The sequence below is a fragment of the Xyrauchen texanus genome, chromosome 37 (genome assembly GCF_025860055.1).
Source record: "Xyrauchen texanus isolate HMW12.3.18 chromosome 37, RBS_HiC_50CHRs, whole genome shotgun sequence".
Classification (NCBI taxonomy): Eukaryota; Metazoa; Chordata; class Actinopteri; order Cypriniformes; family Catostomidae; genus Xyrauchen; species Xyrauchen texanus.
In genome coordinates this window covers 29,613,541-29,639,092 of record NC_068312.1, presented here as the reverse complement: position 1 = coordinate 29,639,092, position 25,552 = coordinate 29,613,541, and the positions used below count along the sequence as shown (strand labels likewise).

General features: G+C 38.0%; 2 protein-coding genes across 6 annotated transcripts in view; both read right to left on the bottom strand.

The window, feature by feature from the left end:
- Nucleotides 1-18,221, bottom strand: part of LOC127631113 (tetratricopeptide repeat protein 39A-like) — a 31,334-nt gene extending 13,113 nt beyond the window's left edge. The window contains exons 1-6 of one of the 4 annotated variants that reach the window (XM_052109101.1): nt 18,037-18,067; nt 15,515-15,565; nt 15,290-15,340; nt 8,578-8,645; nt 4,819-4,923; nt 1,166-1,297 (exon numbers count right to left, since the gene is read on the bottom strand). In XM_052109101.1, coding sequence (XP_051965061.1) covers nt 1,166-1,297; nt 4,819-4,883 — 197 coding nt within the window. In that variant the 5' untranslated portion in view covers nt 4,884-4,923; nt 8,578-8,645; nt 15,290-15,340; nt 15,515-15,565; nt 18,037-18,067. Of the gene's footprint in view, nt 1-1,165; nt 1,298-4,818; nt 4,924-8,577; nt 8,646-11,112; nt 11,360-15,289; nt 15,341-15,514; nt 15,566-18,036 lie in introns of those variants that run through there. The other 3 variants (XM_052109099.1, XM_052109102.1, XM_052109100.1) reach the window with 3 other exon arrangements.
- A 3,198-nt stretch (nt 18,222-21,419) lies between these two features.
- The window catches only part of LOC127630699 (epidermal growth factor receptor substrate 15-like), a 39,696-nt gene continuing 35,563 nt past the window's right edge, over nt 21,420-25,552 (bottom strand). Inside the window, exon 25 of one of the 2 annotated variants that reach the window (XM_052108413.1) lies at nt 21,420-21,605. In XM_052108413.1, coding sequence (XP_051964373.1) covers nt 21,459-21,605 — 147 coding nt within the window. In that variant the 3' untranslated portion in view covers nt 21,420-21,458. Of the gene's footprint in view, nt 21,606-21,843; nt 24,327-25,552 lie in introns of those variants that run through there. The other variant, XM_052108414.1, reaches the window with a different exon arrangement.

The window sequence follows — 25,552 nt, the reverse complement described above, 5'->3', positions numbered from 1 at the left end:
TCACATTCACTTGCACTACATGGATAAACAGAGCTGAGATTTTCTTCTAAAAATGTTATTTGTGTTCAGCAGATGGCATGATGGTGAGTAAATGATGAGAGAATTCTTATTTGTGAGTGAACTATCCCTTTAAGTCTAAGATACAACAGTAGTATTCCAAATACCTGATAACACAGATCTGTCATTCCATACTAAGGTCTACATTACACGTTACAACTGGGATCTATGTTTTGAGGTGTATGGTTTACATATTGTAATAGAACTGGTTTACAGCACTGCATGGCTGCTATTAGTGGGACCAGACAGTGTAACTGATGTACAGAAAGTAGTGGCAGCTATGATTGTCTGTGCATGTGTGTGTTTGTGTATTTGATTATCTGGGAGTGGCATTCCACTGCAACAGGGTCATATGACGTGGCAGAGTGTGTGTGTGTGTTGCCTGGAAACACTAACATACAGCAGATTTTCTCATTGTGTCGTGGGCCTGTGAAATTCCTCTACCATCTGGGATGCTGTGATAGCCCGAGACATGCACCAGCAGCATTCTTAGATTACATCACCAATACAAACGTGACATAACCAAGAATAACCTGAAAATAGTGTATGTGTGGTAATAGGGCACTTCAAAAGAATTCAAGCCATATGCAGACACTAACCTGCTCTATGTTACCATTCACATACAGTGGCTCAAAAAGTATTTGGACACTTTTAGACACTTAATTCACATTTTTAAAATGTTCATTGCATTAGAGACAAAATATCAGCTTACATGGCATCTGCAAACAAACAACTCTATATGCTTTCCTATTAAGTCAATTTTGAAATTCCTTGTAATTAACTGGTGTCAAGGTGATGTTTACTGGATATATTAAGTCAGTTCATCACATTCGCTATGAACATGTTCTACAACCAGTTTGACAACCAGAAATACGGTTTGTCTAAATTTTTAACAATACATCTATTGTTTTATAATTTGAAACCTAATAATAAACCTAAAAAGTGTGTTTGTGCTTGTGTAATTTTATAAAATGCCACTTTTTTTAAAAATCTAATGCAATGGCATTCAGACATTTTAAGGTGTGGCTTAAGAGTCCAAATATTTTTGAGGCCACTGTATATACTGTAAATATCATATATACCAAATTATCATAAATACAAAACAAACCTTTGACACACAGCCTGTGCCTCTTTCATGGTGTTTCCTGCTGCCAAGATATCCTCCGGGTTGAAGGTCATCATTGCCTGCATTTCCAGTATGGTGGCATATGTGAGCGCATGGTACATGCTTTCTTTATTCCTACCAAAAAACAAAAAAAGAAGGCAATGCATTATCTCTATATAGAACAAAGGAGAAGGTGTGTGACTGGTGTGATGGTAAGAGAAAGTTCACTTCTGAACCATTCAATAAAATCACATAGACAACATGAGACCTGAACAGGGAGGAATGTATTTGGGTAGCCCGACAATCACAAAATTGTGACAACATAAAACGAATGCCAAAACATAAACAAAAATAACAATATGAAAAACAATCACAGCAATACTTTCACTTTCAGTCAGAGTCAAACAAGCTGATGTAGAGTAAGTGGTCATAATTTGTTTTCCATCCATTTCCACTCTTTTTGTTATTTATACTAAATGTTATGCATTTATATTGTATAACTACATTTTAAAGTGGTTTAAAAAGTGCAATAAACGTATTCAGTGTAGGTTCAGTTCTTTCAGGAGTAGAGTAGAATGTGACACTACTTGTCCAACATTCCTGGTTAAAGAGAGGTCTGGCTAAACAGGTTTACCACTCTTTCCATTGCACAGGTGGAATTGGAATAATGTTGGTGTGAACAGGAATGTGCATGGCATATTTGCATGTCTCATATTTAGCATCCTCTAACCAACAAATATATTTAATTATTGTAGATCACAAATCTGGGAAGCTTTCTGATCATTTGAGTGCTACAAATGATAACAATATGCCACAAGGACAACACACAATTCATACCAAAAGCATACCACATAAACCTGCATATCAGCTTTTCACATGAAGGCATACTTGCTTTATGATTGAACATGATTGTTATTTAGAAATGAATGGGCTGATTTGCGAAATTTCACCAAAATATAAAACATTTCTAATCATTTAACTACCCTTATGTCCAACCCCAATGGTTGGACATAAGGGTAAAAACAAAACAAAACAAAACACAAGTATCATAAAAGTTTTGTGTGCTATATTCCAAGTTTTCTGAATATTAGCTTTGTGTGCGTAACAGACAGAAATTGTATTCATTATTAACTGAAAATCTTTCTCTCAGCTACTTTTAAGGTGCTTTTTAAAAAACATTTTGGGAACTTGACAGCTTGTGGTCACTGTATTTTGATTGTGTTTTAATTGTTTGGAAAAGAGCAACGTGAACTCTGCAAGACAGCTCCTCTTGTGTTCCACAAAAAAATCCTGACCAATGTGTAATCATTAATTATGTCAAAGTCAAATCAGATGTCCAGCAAAACAAGCACCAGGACAATCAACAGAAAGATCTTAATTCCCTACTTAAGCCCTTCGTGTTCACAGTATCTTTGCTAGATTGTTGTTTGATGTGAAGTACTTAACTCACTCTCTCTGTCTAGTTGGTCTTGTCTTGTTTATCTGTTTGGTTGCCCAACTCTGCCCACGTGTCTGGAGTGTGATTGCCTTCCAGTCTGCTGGGTGCTGTTCTCTGCACCTCACTATGCACTTTAATGGAGGATTCCTACGAATCTGCTCCTGACTTCCAAAATGCACACACTCGCCTAAAGTGAATATTTATTGTTAATAAATCCTTTGAACTGTTCCTCTGCTCTTAGGTCTCTTTGTCTCACTCTTGCTCTCTGAACAGAACAATCTAGCCAAGAATGGACCCAGCGGAGGAGTCTACTCTTTGCTCCACCCTCTCTCAGCAGGGAGCTTTACTGGGACGTCAGCATGATCAGATCTCTGTATCTAACCAGGCTCTGGAGCTGATGGCGTCTCAGCTAGCTGAGCTCACCTCTGTCATTCAACAACTCCACCTACCTCCCGATGCTGATCCCACTCAGGAAGCACCCTCACTGGCTCCATCGGTTCTCTGCATCTCTTTTCATGCCTTCTCCACAAGCTCTGCCGAGCTTCTTGATTGTGCTTTTTGATTGCTCGGCTCAAGGTCGGGAGGGGGCGAGGGTCTTATTCAGACTGTCTCAAGGAGAACAGAGAGTCTGAATTCGCACCCTGGCTGCTTCTTGTGAGTGGAATGACCACGCCATGTGGGACCGGTTTCTGCATGGGCTTTCCAACAACATCCAAGATGAAATCTATCCTTTGGATCTGCCTCCACGCTTCGACGATATGGTGGATCTGGCTATCCGAGTCGCTCAATGTCTGACCTTATGCCATTGACTCCACTCTCCACCTACCCGGGTAGCTGGCCATCTTACCCGGTCCTCTACTTCGGGCAGGTCACTAGAATCACAGCCTGACGGGAGAGCCCATATAAGTCGGGAGAAACTCAGATTTCACATAAGGAGAAGAAGCTATGCCTCATTCATGGACTATGCTTTCATTGTGCCCAGTCTGGTAATTTCTCTGCTTCCTGTCCAGTAAAAGACGCCGCTCATTTGTAGGAAGGGGGTTAGTGGCAAGCACAACACCTTTGGATAAACCCCTTGGACTTCGTACACTTCGACTTGTCTTCCAAATGGCGGCTTCCTATGGTCCAATTGGATGAACATATCACCGCTCACACCCGCAGTGGCACGCCCCTGTCCGTCATCACCAGTCCACCAAGCCAGTCACCTTCGTCTCTGGAGATCATACAGGGCAGTTGTCCTTTTACCTGATCCATTCTCCATCGGCACCGGCAGTGTTGGGGCATCCTTGGATGGTAACGCACAACCCACACATGGACTGGTCAACCAACACTGTTGTTGCTTGGAGTCCTTACTGTTTGTCGCACTGTCTTAACTCTGCTGTCTCCCCTGTCTAGTCTTGAGTTGAGTTTCTTTGCAGGATGAACAGGCAGATTTATCTGAAGTACCTATGACATACTATGACTTGAGGGCACGTACTACGCTGCGACCCTTCCTCTTCATCGCTGTACGACTATGCGATTGAACTACTTCCTGGCACCTCTCCTCCTCTGGGGCAGCTGTATTTGATCTCGGCTCCCAAAAGGGAGGCCATGAATGGGTATATCAATGATTCTCTGGCAGCCGGTCTCATCAGCCCTTCCTCGTCGCCAGCAGGGGCAGGGTTCTTCTTCATGGAGAAGATGGCTCGCTTAGACACTGTATGGATTATCGGGGCCTGAATGACATCACAGTGAAGAATTGCAATCCTTTGCCGTTGATGTCCTCAGCTTTCGAACTTTTGCAAGGAGCGTCCGTCTTTAGGAAGTTGGACTTATGCAACGCTTATCACCTAACCAGATTAGGAAGGGGGATGAGTGTAAGACAGCTTTTATGGTGCTAGGGTCATGGCTCTAGTGAGTTTGTCGGTTTTGTCTGTGTGTTTTGTTATTTTCTCTCCCTCATGTCTCACAGGCACTGCTGGCATGCATGATAAGAACAGTGAATAGAACAGATAATGAAACATACAATAGACCTTCAAACAAAGGTCTCTCTGCCTCACACCCATATGCACACAAGGAGCATCTAAAAGAACATCACTGTATTCTATGGACTAAAGTCATGCATGAATGATCTCAGCCAAGAAACTTTCCCACATCTGTAATCAATACAGCTCACACAAAAACAGTAAAAAAACAACAGGTCAAGCTGTATATAGACTATTTATACATAAATTCTTACCTGCTCTTAAGTCTGGTCAGAGCCTCATCAAATTCATTTTGCAGGAACAGATCCAGTGCTGCCATGCAGTCTTGGAGAGCCACTGACAGGTCAGATTTCTCCGACCTAACATGCATCACAAACATACAGAGAAGAGGGATCTATTATTTAAAAGTGATATATGGAGCAAAGGGAGAAAGGGAGAGAAGGAAAAGGTGATCATTAATAGTTATAATGTGATATCAAACTCCAAAATGACACATTTCTTTTCTCCTGTAAACATAAAGGACAGTCATCACAACCCTTATCATTATAACCATTTAGGTTAACATGTAAGAAATCTTCAGGGTTTCAGACCAATTTATTTTACTGCTCCTTCAAAGCAGTATGTGACAAGGATGAGGGTGAGGCCAGGCCGTGACTATGCACGCCCAGCTCCCAATCGCACTATTCAGGAGGAGCGGAATAAGTGCAACAAGATGCGGCAGTTCGGGAGAGAGAGAGCTACAGGCAGCTGACCTGTATGTTTATGATTGTGTGTTTTGGTTTAAGTTACTTTACTTTGACGCCACCTCCTTTCCATTGAACCCTGTTACACAGTAGTTCACAGAAAAGAATAACTTTGCACTTTAAAATCTGTGTATGCACATGCACACTATTTACTTTAACTCATCCTTTGTGATTCACAAAACTGGAGAGCATTTGAATAAAATACACAAGTCATATGGATTACTTTACTGGTGCATTTGTGCTTCTTAAATGTCATATTGGAGCTTGACAGTAACAGCTATCACAAAACCTAACACACAATACCGGAGCACTCGAAAACAGATTATAATTTTTTTGGCCATTTTCAGCTGAAATCTTTCAGCAGATGACATTTGGTGCATTCTAATTTAATTCTGTAATTTTTTGGTGGTTCGGCTTTTTGTACCACAAAAGCACATATTGACCAGGGACTGCCAAACTCCAAAAAGGGCAAAGTCTCAAAAAGTGGTCTTGTGCACTATATTTCAAGAATTCTGAAGCCATATGATAAGATTTCTGTGAGAAACAGAATGACATTATGTTCTTGTTTACTAAATAATGTTATTCTTCTTTACCACAGAATTCAAATCTAATTTTATGTTGTGTGCATTCAAACTTGTTGTGTCAAAGTTGTTTGTGAGACACACGAGAACAATGGCATTTGGTGCCACAATGCATCTTGACACACCGTTTTGAATATGTGGGAACATGAATTATAAATCTACAGCAGAGGGGAGAATAATCAATGAAAAACAAATTAAATTCAGGTCTGTTCTCACACAAAGCTTTCACATGCCTTTAGAACACTAAATATATAGCACACAATTCAGATGGACTACTTTCATGGTGCTTTCACTGTATGAAAAAAGATCAATGTAAACATTCTTCAAAATTACTCCTTTTGTGTTCCATGGAAGAAAGTTATATGGATTTGGAATACCAAATTTCTTTAAAGTTCAAGTGCATATATCATTAATGATAACACATCTAGTTACATAACAGAACTACTGATCACCTTCTAACCATGATAATTCTCTTAGGAAATACAACAGTTTGTGAATTGGTTCAAAGTGTTAGTGATCAGGTGTGATGTCTGTACTGGAAGTTTAAGCTCACACAGCAGGTCTCTCTGAGAGTCTGCCAAAAAGTTAACACCTCCTCCAATCATCCTGTTTCATGTTAGTGTGATGTCACAGCTCTCTGATGCAGATAATTGCCCCCAGAGCCTCTTTATTAAGATACAAAAGCAGTGAGACTGATGTCACCTTCAAACAAACGGAGGCACAGGTGAGTGAGTGAGTGAGTGAGTGAGTGAGTGAGTGAGTGAGTGAGTGAAGGTGTAGTGGCCATGGTGAAAACATGTGGGAACATGACATATAATGCCAAGAGGAGTGTTCAGATTGTATCTGTGGCTGTATCTGAAGTGTATATATATGGATGCAGAGTGAAGGGTATACACAAGACAAAGGGCATCACCAGTTTGCGTGCATGTGTTTCTATCAAGAAGAAAGGTAGGCTGCAGTCACTTCTGTCTCTTAACATGATAGTCCTGCAGCTCAGCCCTCCCAACTTATTTAATGGAGTTTAAAACAAAATTTCAGGAGGAGAATGTTAATTAAATCAATCACAATGCAATTCTGTTTTCCGTCATTTAGGTTTTGTTTGGGTGAACTATATCCACAATAACAAGAGCCATGATTATAATTTGGGCTGAATACACAAATACTGCAGTAGTTTAGTGAGGTGCACACGTTAGTAAGTATTAAAAGACGTAAAAGACATTTGTAGGTATAAAATAGAATTAAAAAAGAATGTATAACTACACTACTCAAACTATAGGCCATCTAGGGGCTTCATATATTTATAAAGAAAATCAATGATGGCTTTATAACATCAATACATATAAAATATTGCATATTTGAAGAAAGTCTTGTGTTCATTAGCTGTTACTGTAGGTCTGCTGATACATCATAAAAAAAAATCAGTGTATCAATGTGTGTGTAAGAGGGCTGTGAGCCATGAAACAAGACCTAACAGTTCACAAAACACTAAAGGAGTAAGCATTTTTCCTCATTCCTCAATCTGATGAATCATTTACTTAATGGATCTGATTCTTGGCAATGTAATGAGTGAAATCTCCAAAACATCAATGTAATTTCAGCTTTTCACAATACTAGTTCAAAAGTAGTTTTACGAACAGTGGCTCACAAACCTCCAGTAAACAAGCAATATGTATAATTTCCTAAGTCCAAATTGTCCATTGTTATAATTACCACTAAAAGACTAAATAATTTCAAGGTTGCGAACAACCCTCTGATCCAGTCATTTGATCCTGATTTACTGATGGGAATTTGTAACCTCTAAATATACAATACTTACAAACATTACACTCATTGTGTTGCCAAAGGTTTAAGTACTTCTCTTATGAGAAGGCAAAGCACATGTAGACGAACATAATCAAAGCCCATTGAATTTCATACATGCATACTAGGAACATATTCTTCACATTTACAGTCTCATTTCAAATACATTTCAAGATTGAGTAGAATTTTGGAATGATCCTGACCTCTGCCCTGCCCAATTGAGATTACAGCACGCCACCTAATCTAATTATACCCAACAAGCATGCAGTTCTTCCTTCCTGAAACATTCTGCTGAAAACAGACATTTATGAACCTTTTCTGCATGTGGACATATTAACTGAGAATTGAGAGAAAACAACAGGACAATGTCTCTGGCCTTTCTCCACTGAGACAAATTAAATTAATAAATGTGATGAAATGAACTGCACGTCTTTACATTCCAAACAACAGGCCGTACAGAGACGCTCTTTATGTTATCTGCTCGGTCAATAGCAGAGCATCTGTTGGCTCAGGCTACTGTCAGACCTATAGAAGGAGAGACTGGTTTGGCTGGGCCTCTTCACCTCTTCGTCAGGGTAATGAGTGGCAAGTGACTTCAATGCTGTTGTCTACCGATGCTAATGGAGCATGCTTCCTGCTCATACAATATAAAATGCCCACAGCATAGAATCATAATCTCAAGCTTAAATCAAGGAAAAAATAAAAAAATCTCAATGATGTGCTCCATTCTCTTCTATTCAAACTGTACACATCCGAATCAACATGATCACGGAAAGTCGGCATGTTGTTTCCGAGAGTTCCGGCACCCAAGGATCGGCCACATTATGCCGACTCACTGACAAGCACCATTTTCTGTCAGGCATTTTTGCATCAGCTCCAGCATGTTTACCTTCCCCTTTGGTGCGACCTGGAAGAGTGTTGCTTTAGCAATGCTGGAGACCCATGTTCGGATCCAACCTTAAAACAAGGAAGTAATTAAATGTTTAGGTTTAGGTTTGGGTTGGGGAGTACAGTTTATAAAACATTCATTCCTCTTCACTGTATTACAGCCTGTACAGCTGAAAACAACTTGCTTTTGGTGCCCCTCCATGGACATCACACCCTGAAAATGAAGCTTATTTGTGCCAATATGCACAACAACACTTACTGATTTACTGATCAGTCTGTCTGAATGCAGGAGACTGCAAATGGAAGCTCATGCAAAAAATGCAGTATTCTGCTGCATTCCAAATTTCAAGTTTGAATAACTCTGACCTGCAAATTTGGATAGGCAGAGGGTGTTTAACCAGCAGACACTCTCAACATGATCATCTGTTCATGTACCCTGAAATCGACCCCTTTCTGTCGAATTACCAACAAAGGCTTTCCCCCATTATATATATATTTACATTATAAAACTTTACCTGTGGCTCTACTGATAGTGTGTTGCATGGGTTCACTGCATTCACATAAACAATGGTGAGTTTGATTTAGAGGATGCATTTTCTCTCTAAAATAAATGTTTTACTCCACTGACAGTTAGGTTTAAGGTTGGGGTTTGGGGGTAGGATTATTAAAAATCCATTTGTGGAGCGGAGGGGGGCGGGGCCGGGTCGGAATATCACGCGCCCGGTCCCCAATCGGCCTGATGAGGCACGCGAGGGATTAAAGGTGGCCGGTGACGATGGTTCGAGAGAGAGAGAATTACGGGCATGTCCGTCGTGTGTGTTTGTTTATGCTTTTGGTTTAAGTTTTCATTAAAATTATGATTTATGTTGACAAGCCGGTTCTCGCCTCCTCATTGCCCATCCTTTAACTGTGTTACACCATTCATGTTTAATGTATTGCATCAACAACACTTTCAGTTTGGCCACTGGGGGCAGTGGTTCAAATTTCAGTACACACAATCCGATTTCAACCTCTTGCAGTGTGTTCATTCAGGACCACTTGGCTCAATAGAAAGAATATATATTTGAAATTTGCATGCTTTGCATAGTTGTGGGATAGGGAGTACAGAATATGGCATATTTTAACATTTTAAATATAACATAACTTGTAATTTATGATTTATACTTATTAATCTACAACAGAAGCCTTATGGTGGTCCAAAGTAATTGCACATGCTCAAAGCCTAGTGTAACTGTGGCTTTAGACTTACATTGAACAAGGAACCCGAGCCATATATAGGGGCCGAGCCAAATCTAGAGATGCCCATGGACTTGTGACTTGTGCCATTTAGCAACCATCTAGCAACGCCCTAGTGACCAACCAGAACACCCTAGCTAGCACATAGCAATGCACTATATACCACTCAGTAAACCATAGCAACCACACAGAAACACAGTGGCAACCACCCACAATATTGTGATGCTAGGATCTATTTGCTATATGCTAGGACTCTGCACTGGCAAGCACCATTCATATTTTCACCAGTTGATGCACACACACATAATTTTAATTCTGTGACACGCATTTACTGACACAAAAACCCCAAAACAAAACCTCCTTCAGATTTAATAATGTAAAACTAGACAGTCAGTAACAATCAAGCCAGATAATGATCAGATTTCTTCATTTCTTACACTTCCTCCCTGACTCTGATATCAGATATTACAGCAGGGTCATTTATGAATGAATGGAGAACAGTGTATACTATATTGAGCGTGGCTTTAGCAAAAGGAAGTAGGCTGAAATTTGTTTAAAATCTACAGCACAGGTCAAATGAACCTTTGCTCTTTTTGAAATGTTGGTACAGTTCTCAATAAACTAATGTGGTGATGCTGAGCAATTCTGAAAATCTGGTGCCTCCTGGGGGCTAACTGAGTGCAGAAGATAATCACCTAAATGACTGAACCAAAAAAGCTGACACTAAATATTCACATGCACGTTCACTGCTAAGAGACCTGGTGGTTAAATGGATAGATCACCCAAAAATCACATCACCAGACTTACTCCCCCTCACCCATGTTGCTCCAAACCCAAATTACTTAATTTTGTCTGTGAAACTCAAAAGGAGATGTTAGGCAGAACGTTAGCTCCAGTCACCATTCACTTTCATTGTATGGAATAAAAAAAAAAGATTCAATGAAAGTGAATGGTGACTGAGGCTAACATTCTGCCTAACATCTCCTTTTGCACTCCATGGAAGAAAGAAAGTCATACAGGTTTGTAACAAGGGTAAAGGTGAGTAAACAATGACAATCATTTTTGTGTGAACTATCCCTTTAACACATGAATTCTACACAACGCAAGCAAGGCAATTACAGTCTCTCTGAAAGCAAGAGCATCCAAAACAATTACCTGTCTAAAATATCCAAAAACCTTCCCTGTTTTTCTAGTTATGCAGCCTGTGAAAACACTCTCCTTTGTTATGTTACTGTTACTGTTAATATAGCTTAAAAGGTCTTCAATCTCTGCCAAAACAACATTCACACCACGTTCTTACCCGTTTGACAGAGTTTCTGCATCTCTTGACATTTTCATCTAGTAAGGTGTGATCGAGGAGTGCAGTAAAGCGAGAGAGAAAAAGAGAGACAGAGACACGGAGGAAAAAAGAAATAAAAGAAGAAAGAACAGATGCAGAGTAATTCACAGTGTGTGTGAGAACAGGCCTTTGCACTGGCTGCTATCGGCAGAGCAGCAGTTTCCCTCAGTCTACAGCACACACTCACTCTCTCACACACACACACACACACACACACACACACACACACACACACACACACTCACACAGGCTTCAGATAGGACAGCGGGGCAGGAACGCAGAGCTTAATAAGATTGGGATGACTATCAAGTGAACATACTCATCGTCTCTATCTTGCTGTCACCCCGCCTTCTACACACACACACACACACACACACACACACACACACACACACACACACAGACAAATACACAAACAGTTATACATGCCACCTTAACCTCCTCCTCTTCTCAGTATCACCCTTGTGCTACACATTGCATCCTAGCCTCTGATTGGTCAATGATGTAGTGGAGGCGGAATCGGTTACTTAAGAATCTGCCACTCAACCGAAGATAGAGATGTAGCAAAGTCAAGTGACAATCTAAACTCTAAATCAGTCAACAACACTCGACACAACGATAGCCCTGTATTAGTAAATCAGTGCTTGATGGTGGAGAGAGAGATCATGAGATGCAAAGGACGGCTGCAGACCAAAGAATCAGCACAAGGAAGTGCATGTGGCATGTTATGGAGTGAGAGATGACGTGTTAAAGAGAAAATGGAAGAATGAGGATGAAGAATAAAAATAAAGAGTAAATATATACTGTAAGGGGAAAGACGAATTAATCAGAGAACGAGGAATTAATCATTTATTCACCCTCATGCTGTTCTAAATGTATGTATGACTGTAGGTAGAATGGCTAGCCTCACTTTTATTGGATCTTTTTTCCATACATGAAAGTAAATGGTGACTGAGTGTGAGTGAAATGAAAACGGACCTACCTTCCTGTCTTAATACATGTTGCTGGTCTTACTGTGCAGAATTAATCAGTGGACGTTTTTAACCCTCCCCCCCCAAAAAAGGAAATTTTCTGTACTTCAAAAAAGCAGTTTTATTACATTTATGCATTTGGCAGACGCTTTTATCCAAAGCGACTTACAGTGCACTTATTACAGGGACAATCCCCCTAGAGCAACCTGGAGTTAAGTGCCTTGCTCAAGGACACAATGGTGGTGGCTGTGGGGCTTGAACCAGCATCCTTCTGATTACCAGATTACCAGTTATGTGCTTAGACCACTACACCACCACCTATACCTGTAAAGACAACCTAAATCCAAGAAGTCCCCTGCTGCAGACCTTCCTCACAAACCAACTGCACATGGTATACAGTGGGCTCGTCCGGGATTAGATTTTAATTAAATGACTGTCGCCTAGATTCCATACATCTTCCGCACTATTTTGTTATCGACAAAGTGAAAATGCACAAAATAAAATTGCGACATTTCCTGCCTTCTGCTCGTTTCCATTCAAATGGCCCATTATTGATAAAAAGGGTGTGCGTGATGACGTCATGCCTAAAAAAACACTTTGTCGAATAAGTTTTGGTTTAGCGCAAAATAAATCTGCCCTTAAGCCGTTTCCATTCAGAAATGTGTGTTTACCGCTAATTCGCCTCCCAGATGTCCCTAATTTATTTCCTCTGAAGTTTTGGTAAAATGGAGAGAGCATTGAGACAATTCATTAAAATTAGCCAGTTTACTATCATTTTAATTTCATAAATAAAAGCAATCAGAAGAGGAGGAATTGCAATCAAAAGGGAGCAGTTGCCCTTCTGACAGGACTGTAATATTGGTCCTGATGTTAAACCTATCACAGGGTGGCACCGGTTCCGACCCGAAAGCGGATTGTCATGGCCCTGTTCAAGCTGGCAACCTGCACCAAGTATTGGGGAAACTTTCTGTCTCAGTATAAGGACCATCAATAGATGTGTATATGCAGTGTTCACAGCTATTAAAGAAAAAAACATTTGGTGTTATATCAGGGTTTACATATGATATATACCTGATATTCAATATTTTGAACAATCATCTAATCAAAAGCATCGCCATCACAACTGCATTATGTCCCGCATATTACTCCAGCATCTTTTAACAACCAACTGAACTTGATTATCATCACAAATTAATTTTAGCTTCAAAATGCAAATTTAAATTTTCTGAAGAAGCAGTAAATGCGATCCGATGTAAAGAGGGTCAGATTTAAAATATTTAAATGTTTTAAAATGTTCAAAAGCTTGTTTTCTGAAAGTGAACTCGGCACTGGAAAAAATGTTCTGATAGTTTATAGTCTTGAAAAAAAGTGTAGAACATTCTGAGAACATCATTCAGCCGACCTTTTCATCTACAGAACAGAACAGGCTACGTTTGAGAAAAGACAATGCATATATAGGTCTAAAAAAAAATGTGTTTGTTAATTTATTTTTTTAATTTAATGCTTTTATCGTTTAGTAATAATTTTTTTCATTTGGTAATTAATGTAATTTAATACAGGGGATTTTGACGGCATTTTTTTCAAAAGTAAGATAAATAATAATTTAATAGAATTGGGCTGTAAGTGTTCCAAAAAAAAAAAAAAAAGGCAGGCTAAAGCTTTTCTCCTAGTAATGTGCATTTATTCTTAATTTAAAACATCTTTATGCACAGAAATTATATGTTTTTTGTACTGTGGGATAATTCCGTGACTGCCGTCTATTATTTTGAACGGTGTGGAAAAGCAACTTTAATAAATAAATGGATGGATACTGTGATTAAATTAATCGCAAACAGTGGCCATACATTTGTTCAACGTGCACAAAATATTTGTGTTGGCACTCCTGGAAGTGTCACGTTTGCAGATCGGCTCTATATGCCGTAAAGATCAATCCATAATCATGTACAATAAATTGGCTTTCAATACTGTTGTCATGATTAACACAGGCTAACGATTGGGGCAAACTCTGTCATGTGACACTACATTTTTGCGTTAATGGCAATTTTATCGACAAGAAGTGTTTCCAAACCATTTTTTCGCGACATTTGATGTATCGACATAGAGTTTATGCACATGAGTTAAATGGAAAAATATTATGTTGACATTTGTGACATTTTAGCGCTAATGTGCATTTCCATCAGCTTTATTTTGATGCGCTAAAACTTTTTTCTCAAAAAATCCTTGGATGGAATCATAGATTATGAAATCGATATTTTTTCTTTAGAATAACAATTAATCATAAATGGTGCACAACAAAACCAGGGAAATATATTATGAAAGTAAATAATGTAATTTTGATTTGGGGTTGTCTTTAAAGAGTTTGCATGTCATCTGAAAAAAAAAGCACACTTCGCCTCTCTTTACTGTATATTGGGGGCAGGGATTTCCAAGCAGATCTAAGGTAATGCTTTGGCACAGCAGCACCTGCACCTGCACATCAAAAATACACATATACGCAGAGGTACTAAATGATCTCACCATAAGCACTGAATAATGAATGCCCCCCCCCCACCCCCCACCCAATATTTGCTCAGATAAGAGCTTAAGTTGTTACACGTTTGGAGCAGTCGAAATCTCTACATAAGTAATACTAGTATGGCACAAACAGATGGTTAATAAATAGATTATCATTTCAAAGCACATTAATGCATTCTCAATACACAGCATATCAATGGCATAAAGCTCAAATTGCATTTGTGAGACGTATTTCCAATGGTGGTTTTAAAGGAACAGTTCTCCCAAAAACAATAAAGTTTTTTATTTATCTTTTTACTTTTATTTGTTGTGACTTTCTTTCACAGAACAAAAAAGGAGATGTAAGACAAAATGTTCAGTCCCGATTACATTCACTTTCAATGTATGCAATAAAAGTGAATGATGGCTGAGGTAAACATTCTGCCTAACATCTCCTTTTGTGCTCCATTGAAGAAATACATTTGAGGAGCGAACATGATAAGCACCTTCTTACCTGTGACTCGCACCGCAAAGACTAATCAGTAGATCCGTATTCATGTACATTTATGCATGAACACCCAAGACTCTAGATCATTTGTCTTCACAAAATGTGACGGCAGCAGAGCAAAGGGCAAATTAGAGTTTCAAAAGGAAATGTGGAGGTGAAATCCTACCCATAATCAGTGATGACAGGGTCCAGCCCATCTTTCTCTATGATAGGTGACCTAAAACAAGAAACAATCTTAGAGCTACAGGCACTTTTATAAGTCAAGAACTCATATGACATGTCTATGTTGAATGGTTTTATTTCTTTATCAATATACAGAGTGTAGATGTGTTTCAGTTCCTGACTAATGTGAACAAGTCTTGATATGAAGGAAACAGGAGTGCACACTCACTGTGGTGGAGAAGTGGAGCTGACCAGTGACTCTTCAGCCTTGAGAGGATCCCTAAATGCAGATCAAAGCATGCACATTTTTTAAATATTGTATTCTTTGTTGATGGACATTATTTAATGTGTTTCCAGAACATGGTAAATGGCCTGCACTTATATAGCACTTTTTTAACCTTAGCAGTTTTCAAAGTGCTTTACACTGTGACTCATTCACCCATTAACACACACACCAATGATGGCAGAGTTATAAGGTGCTAGCCTGCCACTGGGAGCAACTTGGGGTTCAGTGTGTTCCCCAAGGACACTTCGGCATGTAGAGTCATGTAGGCCAGGAATCGAACCGCCAAACCTGCGATTAGTGGCCAAACCGCTCTACCACCTGAGCCACAGCTGCCCCAAATTAAGCTATCAACTGTGATTTTCTTTTAATATCTTTAATCAGCATTGAACAGTAAACAACTGCAACAAACAAAAACAATATGCTGGAAACTCCAGATAGCTTATTGCTATGCAGGTTTGGGGAGTAACGGAATACATGTAATGGGATTAAAATACAAAAATATAAGTAACTGTATTCCACTACAGTTATACAGAATACAGTTACATTCAAAAAGTATTTTGATTACTGTAGAGATTACTTTGCATTTTATTGTCATTTGTTTCATTTAATATTTAGTCCTTTGAGATGGAAAACATTTATACATATAAATGATGTGATCCAAAGTGCATTTGAACAGCGGTGAAACACTTTCTTATGATGTGTTACATTCATACGAGAAGTTTGATGTAAGTTTGGAGTAGAAGAAATAGAAATAAACTTTGTGTAAATTGTAAGTTTTACACTAAACTAAAATGCTATTTCTAGCCATTTTACATGCACGTTACCAGAAACTATCATGTTTTTTTATCAAGAAAATTCACATTGGATCATAATTAAAATTGTTCTAGTAAGACCTTTGATATAAGAGCAAAAATCATTTTCTTGATAATAATCTTTGCACTGTTTTCCTGTAAAAATATCTTATAATCTTTAAAACAAAATCAATTTGATTTATAAACAACAATGCATAATATATTTAGGTTTTTCAAAGAATGTATTTTTAACCTGTGTATTTTGTCTTACTGTACTGGCAGAGTTTTTATAGCCAAGTGAAAAAAATCTACCAGTGCTGAAGAAGTAATCCAAAGTATTTAGAATATGTTACTGACCTTGCGTAATCTAATGGAAGACATTACAAATTACATTTTACAGCATGTATTCTGTAATCTGTGGTGGAATACATTTCAATAGTAACACTCCCAACGCTGTTGCTTTGTAGTAACAGCTGTATGTGTTATATACAGTTAACAGCATATTTAATTTTAGTTTATTGTAAGTAAACAGAAAATAGCAATGACAGAACACTGACAAAGTACCATTGACGTCAATGCAAAGTTGTTTTGTTTTATGAAACAGAACAAATCAGTGATGATAAGAACTTTTACAAAGAACACATATAACACAAACTATGATATGGCAAAGGAAAATCCACACCTCTGTCATAAAATAATACATTGTGTTAAGCATTAACAGACAGCATGGAGGAGAAGGTGTGACGACATCGGGTTTTAATGGGGAGGCGCAATTACACCTGAGGAGAACAAGTCTCAGCTAATCAGCTCCCCCTCCAAATCTCATACCTGCTCAAACATCATCCACTACATTGTTGTTTACATTAGACATTTTGATTGACACTTACTGCACTGTTGGGGTTCACGTAATTTGCTTTAGAAATAAAAACTAAATTAGTACAAATACTATATAGATAAATGGGAAATCAAGATGTTTCAATATGATGACAAGAATCTAACTGCGCAGAAACTTTTAAAAAGTTTATGTAATTTTAATGCATTTCCCCCGTTGTCCTTATAGGGCTGACATTGGATTATACCACTTAATTTGAACAATGATGTGATATTCACTAATGAAATCTGGGACAGGTAAATAATGTCATTAATATTATACTCTAGGCTACAAATACGGTACTACGTCATTACTCTGTTGATTCAAATCTTTTTTTTTTTTTTTATCCCTATATTCGTTTCATATCAAGCATTACATATGTTTGTTTATAAACTGCTACACGTGTATGACTTATTAATGTTAATATTAAAGTATTACCAAACCATCCAGGTAACTATGAACTTTATTTCAGTAAAACAGTTGTTAGTCATTTAAGAATACAGTGCATCATGAATACAACATGAAATCGTCAGATCTATTTGACAGACTTTTCCTACGTAAATTCAGCTAAAAAAGTTCGCTTTGTAGCTTCGCTCGACTTAAGACATTTCAGGATGGTTTTTAGACTCGATAACAATTAAATGCAGACTATCAGAATATTTTGTTCCAAAAGCAAATCTTCACAATACTGAATCAGACAGTATTAAGGTCAGTTCCTTCATCTAATGCCTGTATCTCTTTAAGGTCGATTTGTCTCCACCTGACCAACGATATCTGATAACATGTACCGACAGTCAACTTACTTTTTGTTGTCATTCTTCTTGTTGCGCCTCCAAAAACTCATTCCAAAGAGGAAGAGAAGACAGAGGATCCAATAATACACTGGAGAGTATGGTAGTCACCAAGGCATTCGTTACTTTACCTATTACAGGTGATGAACTTCTGTTTGCGAAGTAAAGCTGGACGTGTGTTTCTCTACTGTCGTTGTCCCTGCATGTGAAGCATGGGAGGTGTGGAGAAACCCATTGCCACAATAAAAGAGATCTTAGGCGTTTCAAAAGGCATTTTTGCGCCCTTGAAGGGCACTTCGGGAAGGTGACGCCACTCAATAAGTCGTTCCAAACAAAAGTAAGCAAGTACATTTTTTTCACAAAGGGCCTACTTTTAGTGAAAAGTACATTCAAACTGTAATGCCATGCTCTCTTTAGAGAGCCCACATCAAGAGCAGTGTCCTTTGTAGTGAGTAGGGCATAGGGATGATCACTTTTGATTGGAAATCGCCGCCTAAGTGAAAACTGAAAGGCGGCGCTGCAACTCTTCCCTGGTCTTAAAGTCCTCCATTTTAACAGTTCAGGAAGAAACGCTATGGATAACACTTTAGAAAACGGTTCCTTCATTAACAGGTTATGATGCCAGAATTAATGAAGGACAAATGAGTTGCACTACATTAACTCTTAAGTCACTACTATCAACTTATATGGAAACACGATGTAAGTAATTACAAACTGATGACTGTGATAGTTTATTATTAGCCAATCAATAATTACTGAATTTTATTGCCTCTTTGAGAACTAATAGCTAACTTTGGCTACATTAAAATAACTACTAATTAATTACTCATCACCACATTAACTAATTTAACACATTAAATAGTGTCTTAAATGTGATGAATTATATTTGTATTGTCAAATTGAAGTGTCTGGTATCTGTATATGGGTCAATGACACATAAGGATGTCAGAGATGTTATATTAGATAAACAAAATGTTTTAATCTAATTTAAAGGTTTAAAATGTTTTTAAGGAAAAAAAATATTTTTACAATACATTTTTAGTCATAGAACATGTTTGAATATGTTTATCATAGAGTGTGTGTTTTCCAGTCATTTTATATTTAGCAGTTTTATGAATTTTTGAATTACTTAATAAATCTAGTTGAATAGAATACACAAAATCGTGAAACTACACATCCATCACACATCTAATCCTATCGGCATTAGCAATACTGGATGCTGGAGCTGAAGTGGCGGGGCGGGGCTGAAGCGAGGTCATGAGTTTTGGTTTATGTCTTCACCCACTGGTTCCTGAAATTACATTGACAGCTGTTATGGATGAATGCGGAGTTGTCTTTTGAGAATCTCCTGTGGACATGCCTATGTTAAATTTATGATCTATTCTAAAGACAGTATCCTGTTTGCCCAGTTGTCCTGCACTCTTTGAATAAAGCTCCCGCACCTGGGTTCATACCTAATCTCCTCTCTATAGTATCATTACAGCCTGATAGTATTTTGCCATCCTCTTGCTACTGTTTAAGTAATACAAAAGGCCCTTATACAGGTCCTTTTGAAGTTACTGACTGCTCCTTGATCACTGCTTTCTGAGACATTATGAAATAATTATTCCTGTGCCACTGCTGAATCTGACAGTGATACCATCCAGTGAGTCTGGAAACCATCTGATTATTTTCTACTGTTTTTGAGACATTTCAGTGTATTTTGAAGTCACATGCTTTCATGGGTCTTCCAGTGCCTTATGTATTCCCCTGGTACATTTGCCATAGTTGCCCTTTTGGGTCTGCTGCTTTGTCACCTCTAAATCCAGTATTACTTGGAGTAAGTCATTTAAAAGAAGAATAGTAGCTCATCTCTCTTTGTTATATAACATTGGACTGAAAATGTATATTTTTTAATTCTTTATCAACACAAAAGCCTGTACTTTTATGCAAGCCTGTTTTTAATAAATAGTTGATCAAATAAATATAATGTATATTTTGTATAAATTGTATATTGCGAGACTAACAGTATCAGACAGTATTAAGCCCAACCCTGGCCCCACCACCACTACCGCCAAAAAAAAATTGTTATGGTGGGGACCCCCCACCCCCCATAAGACTTAATTCAATTTGAGCACTGCCTATTAGAGTTCTCTATAGGACGCATAACAACATTTACTAGTTATTAATAGTTAACCTTCTTATAATATTGTCTGATATTACCTACCGATTAGGTGTACAATCTTGTGTATTAGTTAATAGTAGTGATTAATATGTTAATGTAGCTCTAATCCTTTGTTCTGAATTAGTTCTTGATTAGTTTATCATTAACCATGAAACAGTATAGTTACTTAGTAGTTCTCCAGGAAGTATGAAAAAAAAATAGTTATTGATTACCTAATAGTGAACTAATGCATTCATCTGTGTGTGCTATTAAGTAGTTAATCACAGTTGTTTGTTAGTTAATAGTAGTAACTAAAATATAAATGTTGTGCTACTTATTTGTTCCTGTGTGCTTACCCATTAATGAAGGAACATTATTTTAAAATGTTACCATATGGTTATGTTGTAGTAGTCAATGTTCTAACATTTAGGATTGGGGGAACCAAATGTAACTAATAATGTAAGTGTCAGCCATTGAATATCGGTCAGTCACAAATGTGCATATTGGGGGGATATGTCCCCCTCAAAGTCTATGGTGGTTCCTGCCCTGGTTGTTGTTTAGAAACTATCCACAAATTTTCAGGGGCATCTTCAATCATTTGTTGAGGTTCGCCTTGCACAACCAAAACTAACACCCCGGACACAGTTTAACAAGATTTGTTTTTTAAAATGTGATATGGCGTAATTGTGATATGTAAATCTATAACATGAAAATAATAATACGCTTTGTAAATATTATAATCCATATTTTTTTTTTTCAGGCAATTTATGATACTGATTCCAAAGTGCTGAGCGGTCTAGATATTAGACTGATAAGTCCATTTCAAGACAAATCAGTCTAATAAGCAGCCATCTTGGGAACGCTCCCGGACAGCTATTTTCTATGGATACAAATGGCATGAAATTACAGCTCCTATAAACTTGAATTGGGGGATATATGGTTGGTCAAGATTACAATCAATCAAAAATTGTACCATAAATTGTTTCTTTAGATCAGATCACGGTAAAAACACTAGTTGTCAGGTTGGTCCAGCTAATGTGCATTGTCAAGTTAATGTGCCCTTCAAGCGGAGTTGGAAATATCATAATTAGGAGTTATGAGCACATGAATGACAAAGCAAAGTTGCATTAATGAGTGGGGAAAGTCAGAATTCTAGATGATACTCGAGTTTCCAAGTTGGGACATTGGAAGGGGCGTGTCTACCTGAAAGATGATGGAAACCAATGATTTTGCAAAAGTATTTAAACTTAAGTACTTTATTTCAAAAATATTAATTTGTTATATATGACAGTCAACTATTTGTTTTTAAGCAAATTAATTCATAATATGTTAAGAGACCATGCATTAATAAATCAGATATTTCATCCAGGGGCGGATTTAGGCATGGGACATGGGCAGCCATCAGGGGCGGCGTCTTGCCGGGGGTGGCACAAGGCACCTACACAAAAAAGTGGGCACACTGAGTCACAGCCATCTCATTTCCAACCATCCACAACCCCCACCCACATTTCATAGAAACAATTGCATTATGTTGAATGAATATACATTTTACACTACTCTTATGAGGAGCAGCCTATACCTTTCCATACATATGCCAAATCTGGTAGGAGAGATCCACAAAAAATATATATATATATATATTTTTTTTATAACTTACATTTTATAACAATCATCATAATAGGCAGAGAATATAAATAAGACAAACCATAAAAACAACCAAACTATATATTTTGAATGGTTTAATATTTTGTTCATTTTAATTACATGTTACTTAACATATTTAAATAATCGCCTCCAATAAAGGAAATAAAATACAATTAGCCTGTTCTTAAAAGGCAACATATATAAGTGGTTTTCTTTTAGAGGCACACAAAGCATATACATACATACATATGATAGCAACAAAAGACAAAATAATATTTTAACAATAATCAGGGCAAACAGTGAAGCAGCAGCCATAAACTCAAGCCATGGGTTTGAAATAAGGATTGCGAATAGGTGTTTTGTAATGCTGTATTTCTGTCTACATTGGCAGTAATGCTCCAAATCCTTATAATTTTCAGTTAAATATTGCATTGGGCAGAAAAAACAAAAAACAGATTAGACACTGGAGAGGTTGGCTATCCCTTCTATCTTTTGTGCTTTATTTTCACCAAAGCCAAGCTAGTGTCCTAAACCAAAATGCAAATATTAATGTCAATACTGTAAACTTTTAACAAAGTATTAGAAAAATGCATATTCTTTCTTGTCCCTTCTAGCATCTTGCTGTCAAATGCTTTCATATATAAAATCTGCCTGAAAGAACACTTTCACAAAGCAAATCAATTGTACAAACATGGAACAGATGCTGCCCTTTAGTCATTGAAGACTCCAGAGTCCAGACAATGTCCATGAGGCTGAACCTAGAAAGCAGGTTCTTGTCTTTCAGGCTTAATGCAAATAGTGTCTTGGTAGATCCACCTACTGGTGAAACTACATACAGACAATTGAAATGGTTAAGACATGTTACAAATTACAAAGCTTAAAAAGCTTCAAAGCTTAAACCAATTTAACTTAAAAACCCACACACATATAAAACTGTGACGCGTGGGCATTATTAATCCCCAGGACATTGTTTTAAAATGTCTTTCAAAATGTGGTAGTGACAAGGATGAATAAAAGGCAAGCGGCACAATCTAGTGGGTTTTATATCCTAATTGACATAGAAAACATCTAGCAAAGTGAGCATTCAGGGTGCTTCTGTGAAGAGTAATGCTATGAAGCAAAAAGCAACACCAGATTGATTGATCATATTGGACTTACAGTAGACACTAGAAAATAGATTGCAACCTTATTAAAAAGGGTTAAAAATGATATACTCAAATTTACTCAAAGCTTTCTGTAAATATAATGCAGGATACAAGATCTGCTCCATTTATGTTCCAGGATTTTAAATCATCTCATCTTATTGCTTGGGCACTTGACAATAGGAGGAAGATGAAGGGAGCATTTAGTCTCTGTTACAAGTGTAAAGCAAACTGCTATTATTTAGCATTTTACAAAAACTTTATTTTTTTGTTGATCAAATAGAATATTATTTAAGATATGAATGCACTGTAGCACAAGATAACTGGCAAACAATTCACAAATATGTACATTTTCATTGTTAATAACAGCTCTTCGTAAATTGGTAATGTGTCAAATAGTGACTCTTAGTAGTTTGTCAGGAATTTTGACATTCTTCAAAAGGTCTAGATAAAGTATAAATACTGTACTGTACGATTATAAAGATTAAGCATGGAGTAAAACGGCGGTTGTGTTGTTCTGAACATTTAGTAGGGTAAAAATGAAATACCAGTATCCGTTTCTGTAAGATGATATTGTATCAATGGAATTAAGAAGCAAGCACCTAAGCTGAAATTCCACTGAACAGGCTGCAGGTTTTAAGGCTTGTGGGATATGTTCCTGAGACTGGATCGACATGCCCACAATAAACCTCTTGTGTCAGAGAATTCTCTCTGAAACTTTGAAAAGTGAATGAAGCTGCCCAGAAAGTTATTATTACCTCAAAAAAGGATGGGACTGAGTGTTAGTTATGGATTTCTTCAACCATAACTCCACTTCACAGATAAACGAACCACATTGCAATTAGTTCTAAAATAGAAGTAGGGGGATAGACTTGTTCAAAAACACAAGTCATTTTTTTTCTTTTCATGCGCTATTGATGGGTCACATCAATCCTAATTGAAGCAGGAGATTCCTGGAGGTCTCTAGATTTCAAGCCATCAAGGCAGCATTGTGTCGGTTAACTTTTCCTCCATCTTCATTTGACCTTCATGCACTATCCAATCAGTTCCAGGAGAAGTCAGTGGACAAATGGAGCTGGAATCCTAAATGATTACCAAGTGGCTGGAGACGAAGATGGAACCAAGGATTCTGCTTATAAAGATGGTTAAAGCGATGCCTCCTTCCCTCCCCTTTTCTGTTAGTGCGATTCGGGTGGTGGTGGTGGCAGCGGTGGTGCTGTGTCCAGTTAGTGTCAGGACAGCTCAGACTTGCTGAGGGCAATCGCCAGCTCCAGATCCTCCTGCTCTTGCTGGGTCAAACGAGCCACACGGTCCCTCTCCTCTCTCTCACTCTCCCGCTTTGCCCATTCTATCATGTCCTCCTCTGTGGGGTTCTGCTCCACACATACACACACACCATAACCTCATCAGACACCCCTCCAATTTGCACTAACATGAAGTATGATTTCTCAACACTGTGAGCTATTAACCTGATCGTAAGATTGCGGAGTTAAAGGGACAGTTCACCCAAAAAAGAAAATTCTCTCATCATTTACTCAACCTCATGCCATCCCAGATGTGTATGACTTACTTTCTTCTGCAAGATGCAAATTATTATTATAATTTTTTTATTTTTATATCTCAGCTCTGTAGGTCCATACAATGCCTGCCACAATTTTGAAGCACCAAAATCCACATATACACATATATATATATCTATATCTCAACATAAAAGTACTCCAGATGACTTGTACTACAGATGGGTAAATACAAATATTCTGAAGCAATATGATAGGTGTTCCTTCACTATCTCCTTCTGTTTTTGTTGATACACAGTCTTGATGCATATCGCCCCCCTACTGGGCAAGGAGGAGAATTTATGATAAAAATTTACTTAAATCTGTTTCACACCCACCCCTATCATGTCTGAACACATGGATTTAACCACTGGAGTCATATGTATAACTTTTATGATCGCTTTACGCAGATTTTAGAGATTAAAAGTTTTGGTACCCATTCACTTGCATTGTATGGACCTACAGAGCGGAGTTATTCTTCTAAAAATCTTTATTTGTGTTCTGCAGAAGAAAGATAATCATACACATCTCTCATACACATTCTCCCAATTTGGAATGCCCAATTCCCACTACTTAGAAGGTCCTCGTGGTGGTGTGGTTACACACCTCAATCCAGGTGGTGGAAAAAAAAGTCTCAGTTGCCTCCGCTTCTGAGACCGTCAATCCGTGCATATTATCATGTGGCTCATCATACATGACACTGCGGAGACTCCGCATGTGGAGGCTATTCTCCGCGATCCACGCACAATTTACCACGTGCCACATTGAGAGCGGGAACCAATTATCGCGACTGCGGGGAGGTTACACCATTTGTGACACTACCCTCCCTAGAAACCGGGCCAATTTGGTTACTTAGGAGATCTGGCTGGAGTCACTCAGCACACCCAGCTACCCAGGCCCCAAATCATACACATCTGGGATGGCATGAGGGTGAGTAAATCATGAAAGAATTGTAATATTTGGGTGAACTATCCCTTTAAGGCTGAAACGCCATCAACAGTCTGTTACAGACATCAATATACAAATGTGAAAGAAAAGGTTAA